Raw genomic sequence first — 5,000 nt, 5'->3', positions numbered from 1 at the left:
ACACGACACACACACACACACACACACACACACACACACATACGTACATACACGCACGCCCGCATACGCACGCACGCCGAAAGATAGAAAGATGGAAAGAGAAGACACGAGAGAGAGAGAGAGAGAGAGAAAGAGAGAGAGAGAGAGAATAAAAAACAAGAGGGGAAAGAGAGCGCGCGGAAGAGACAGAGAGAACAAAACATGTTTAAGAACAACTGCAAATACTATTTGGGCACGAATTATTATACTTACTAAATATTATCTCTACTTTGTAACCATATTGCATCATGATCATGTTTCTCAAATATATTACTAAAACAGAATTAACGAGATTAGACATTAAATAGAATGTAAAAACCTCAAAGTTATTATGTGCTTTGGTACTAATAATATGGTGTGTCTTCAATAGGGGCGTGGCCACGATTGACGTTAATCTGAATCACGTGGATATAAACCAGTGCCCTGCCCCGCACGCCTTGAAGCACAGAGACGATCCATTTATAGGAACTCACCGCTGTCATAGTCTTTCAACGAAGGTACTTAGTCACGTGCTGCTTTCTGATCTTACATGATCGAGAACCTACATAAGTGTATACCAACACGTAGAAACTTAATTTGCTATAAGTCGATACCAAATCGAAAATGTTGAAATCTATTAGTGCCAATCGCAAACTTGCTCAGTTATGTCGAAACAAGATCAGTGGTATACTCCTAAAAATAAATGCTCAACATGGGTATGATTATTCTTTTCTTTTTCGAATTGTCGCAGTGCGAGCCTGTCGCTGGGCGTGGATTCCGTAGCGGTGGATACCGGTGTAGCTGCCGCAAAGGATTTTATTCCAATTTGGTTGAGATTGACCCAGAGACTAACGTCGAAACGCCGTTTAAAGCTTTCGATGGCTACCAGATAGAGAAGGAATTCGCCAAGAGCAAACGCAAGTATGTAACATGAGGAATATAGGTGATCGATCGAACAGCTATGCGCGCGGATTGATTCCGGATGCGTAGAACACGATTGGTTCGAAAGCATTTCGTCTTCTTCATATGACGTGTATTTCACTACTATATAATAATAGTATTAATAACAATAATGGTATTATAATTATTATTATTAGTAGTAGTAGTATTATAATTACTATAATAACCATACGGGGGCGCACGTTTCATTACTGCAACTTGTGATTGGTTTAATTTGTTCGTGCACAGATTGGATAACACCTATGACTCGTTGACATGCCTCAAATGCCAGCCACATTGCGATGAATGCGTGGATGACACGCCGTGCCTTTCCTGGATCAGTAGGAAGCTGATGCTCGCTTTCTGCATTATCGTCGGCATCTGCTGGCTTCTCGCTCTCATCTTCCTCATCATGATCTGGATGAAGCGAAATAATGTGGTACGTGAGTGGACTCAGGGGCGGATCCAGGATTTTTGAAAAGGGGGTGTCCAGGAAGAAATAAAGGGCACTTTTTCCTGTTTAAATTTTCTGGTGTTTTAACAAAGCTGTCGAAGACCTCCCCCAAGAATTTTTTTTTACAATTTCTAGGTTTTTATAACAAATTTATATATATAAGTAAATATTTATCAGAAAAACTAGCCCTAAAAAATTGGAATAATTATTTTAGGGCCCTTTGAAATTAAAGGGGGGGCGTCAGGTGGTTGAAGTTTTGATATTTGCATGTCATTCACGCGGCTGTGGTAATTTTCGGTTATGAGCAACGGCTGGTTTATCACGCAATATAACTGTTACTGGTGCAGGGTATATAATTCATCATATAAACAATTTCCCTGCGTCGGTTGACATTAACCGATAATTTCATCTTAATGAATACAATCAAGAGCGTATTAAGAAGCCTTCTTTATACGCTCTTGATACAATGTGTAATGTCATTGAATATATTGTTTGAAAAGTGGTGTCGATCGTTACAGGTCATAAAGATTTCTAATGTCATCATTTTGAGCCTGATTATCATTGGAGCATGCATGATGCTGGCAGAGGTAACAATATACACATACATGACTTAAATGTATATAAGAACTCGTACTGCAGATAATACAAGAGATAAAACGCACAATTTACACGTTGTGCAGATATCTGATTTATAAGCATGCTTTTACTAACAAAAAAGGCATGGAGTACAGCTAGCGTAAAAATGTTGCCACGAAACTATATATATATATGCATATATATATAGCGCACGTTGTTGTCACCGTTATAGGTTATTCTTGCTAGCTATGAGCCAACAAAAAAACTATGTCATGCTTCCATCTGGATGTACACGGAAGGATTTGTGCTCGCCTACACCGCGCTCATCGTGAAGGCATACAGGTAACGTTATTCATAAGCAGATGACACTTTACTAGTGAGTTTGAAAAAGATTTTTATTTATATTTATATTTATATTTTTTTATTTGCTTATATTTATTTTAGAGGTAAAATTGTAGTGGCAGCCCTCGGCCACCATAAACGTCCCCACAAGTCTACATAAATGACATTTTCACACATAGCCGCTTAATGTTTTAACACCCAACCTATTCGCTTACCACAGAGAGGTGACGGTGTGCAGGAGCGGCTATATTGGGAAAGCAAGGGCGAACGATAAGTGGCATTATCTTGTCATTGCTATCGCGGTGATCGTCTTCACCATCTTCATGGCTATCTGCACCGCTAGAGCTCCGATTCTTCCTCAAGTGTTCGTACAGAGTGCCGACCACAAGTACCTCATGTGTGACCACAGCTGGTGGGCCTGGACGGTCACCATCGGTATGACGACTTACTATACGTTATCGATAGTATTTTATTGTATATATTCTTAAAGATGATTTTAGTTGTAGTGATGTCATTTTATGAACCAATGTTTTAAGTGATATTTATGTCTTACCATGGGACATATATTATTGTAAATATCATCAATTTCAGTTTTATACTGCCTGATGATATCGTGTTTGCATAACATATTTTAATTGTAACGTTGTAATTACTATTTTTGCAATAAACCTATTATCTATCGATGCGGTTGCGGCGATATGCGGTTGCGTTATATTGTACTATACAGAATGAACCGCATTCGTCCGTAATACAATAGATCGGCACTTTCGATCGTATCGACTATTTGAACCCGACTCGCGATAGTTTTAGGCTGCTCTGGCTAAAGCGGTCCAGTAAGCATGGGCTAGGTTTATGCTTATTTAAGTTGTACCGTGTCAGCAATACAAGCAGCATATGAACATTGTCAAGAGCGTATAAAGAAAGTAATCAAGAGCGTAATTCCTTCTTAATACGCTCTTGACATTATTTTGTCTTTTTAATCTCAACTCCGATGATTGGGAATTTTCACTAAGGTGAAATTGGTTTCTTTCCAAGTGTTCCCGATTAGTAGAATCGAACATATAGTGTGATATTAACCATGGCGCTTGCACGTAAACATATGCAATGCGTGGAAGTTTTGTCAATAGAATTTAATCTTGTGTCTCCGCAGTTGAATATCTACTGGTGTTCTTCGCCGGCGTCGCCATATCGCTCCATACGGTCGCGAAACGTGTCACTTACTTGGAGCCGAGATTTATTTCCAGACTTCTCATTATCTTCCCTATCATCCTGCTCTGTATCTTTATAATTGGGTAAGTATTGTAACACGCAGACTATTTACTTCAAGCTCGAAGAAGCAAGCTTAAATAAATAATTACGAGAGGATGGCGTTATGTTGTATAGGTTCGATTATATATGCGTGTGCGTGCGCGCGCGTGTGTGTGTGTAGCCATGGGTGCCGGCGTTCGCGCACGCGCGCGTACTAGAATGTATGGGGTTTCATGATAAACCATTTTGTCGTTTCGCAGCGCTCTAAACAGGGGGCAGTGGTACGTCCATGCCAACTACGTGATCATATTCGCGAAGGTGATGGTGGCTGCCACGCTGATGCTGATATGCGTATTTGGATACAAGGTATAGTCGATGGCGACCAATTCACAATTAAGTTCCTGCCTTAAACGCACGAATCTCTAGCGACGACCGTCCTAGCGCGACGCATATAAAATACTAACTACATTGGTACATACATTCCTACCTACATGTTGGCACATACGTTATATACATATTTTCACATACATTGGTAGCGGTTACGCAGATAAATTCTCAATTGTTTGTTTCCGTTGCAGTTCTATCTACTGCAGCACGCGCCAGAAGAATCCAACGAGTGGAAACACGGTGATGAGCAACCTGTTACAGTAACTTCGGGGCGCCCAGTACATGGCGAGACCAACAGGACGATGGTAATTTGAAGTGCCCGCAGTTCTTTAAGGGTCGGACACACTAGGCGATTAAATCGGGCGACAAAATCGCCGTGAAATCGCCTAGTGTGTCCACTCAATCGCCGCCGATTTAGTCGCCCGATCTCATCGCATAGATCAAAACGTTTTGATATTATCGGGCGATTTTGTCGCCCGATTTTGTCGCCCGATTTAATCGCCTAGTGTGTCCGGGGCCGGCGATAAAATCGCCCGATTGTACAATTCATCAGCCAATCAGTTGTTCAATGATACTGACGTAATAGCGATGTTTCATGTTTAGTATGTCATGTCATGTAATAGCGATGCACGCACGCACGCACGCATGTGTACGTGCACACGCACGCACGCACACACTCATGCACGCACGTGTACGTGCACACGCACGCACGCACGTCTACGTGCACATGCATGCACGCACGCACGCACGTGTACCTGCACACACACGCACGCACGCACGCACGCACGCACACATGCACACACGTGTACCCGCACACGCACACACGCACGCACGCACGCACGAACGTGTACCTGCACACGCACGCACGCATGTACGCAGGTGAACGTGCACACGCACGCAGGCACGTACGCACGCACGCATGCACGCAGGTGAACGTGCACACGCACGCAGGCACGTACGCACGCACGCATGCACGCAGGTGAACGTGCACACGCACGCGGGCACGTACGCACGCACGCATGCACGCAGGTGAACG

General features: G+C 42.7%; 1 protein-coding gene across 1 annotated transcript in view; it reads left to right on the top strand.

Annotated features, from left to right (window-relative positions):
• Positions 1 to 5,000, top strand: part of LOC106807735 (probable G-protein coupled receptor 158) — a 7,760-nt gene that overhangs the window by 671 nt on the left and 2,089 nt on the right. Inside the window, exons 2-10 of the mRNA XM_014810188.1 lie at positions 410 to 536; positions 770 to 939; positions 1,207 to 1,396; positions 1,930 to 1,998; positions 2,220 to 2,329; positions 2,550 to 2,764; positions 3,480 to 3,621; positions 3,838 to 3,943; positions 4,156 to 4,269. Of these exons, the coding sequence (XP_014665674.1) occupies positions 410 to 536; positions 770 to 939; positions 1,207 to 1,396; positions 1,930 to 1,998; positions 2,220 to 2,329; positions 2,550 to 2,764; positions 3,480 to 3,621; positions 3,838 to 3,943; positions 4,156 to 4,269 (1,243 nt within the window). The remainder of the gene's footprint in view (positions 1 to 409; positions 537 to 769; positions 940 to 1,206; positions 1,397 to 1,929; positions 1,999 to 2,219; positions 2,330 to 2,549; positions 2,765 to 3,479; positions 3,622 to 3,837; positions 3,944 to 4,155; positions 4,270 to 5,000) is intronic.

This window comes from Priapulus caudatus, unplaced genomic scaffold (assembly GCF_000485595.1).
Source record: "Priapulus caudatus unplaced genomic scaffold, Priapulus_caudatus-5.0.1 Scaffold11, whole genome shotgun sequence".
Taxonomy (NCBI): Eukaryota; Metazoa; Priapulida; class Priapulimorpha; order Priapulimorphida; family Priapulidae; genus Priapulus; species Priapulus caudatus.
The sequence above is the reverse complement of the archived record's forward strand: the minus strand, read 5'-3'. Positions and strand labels throughout refer to the sequence as shown.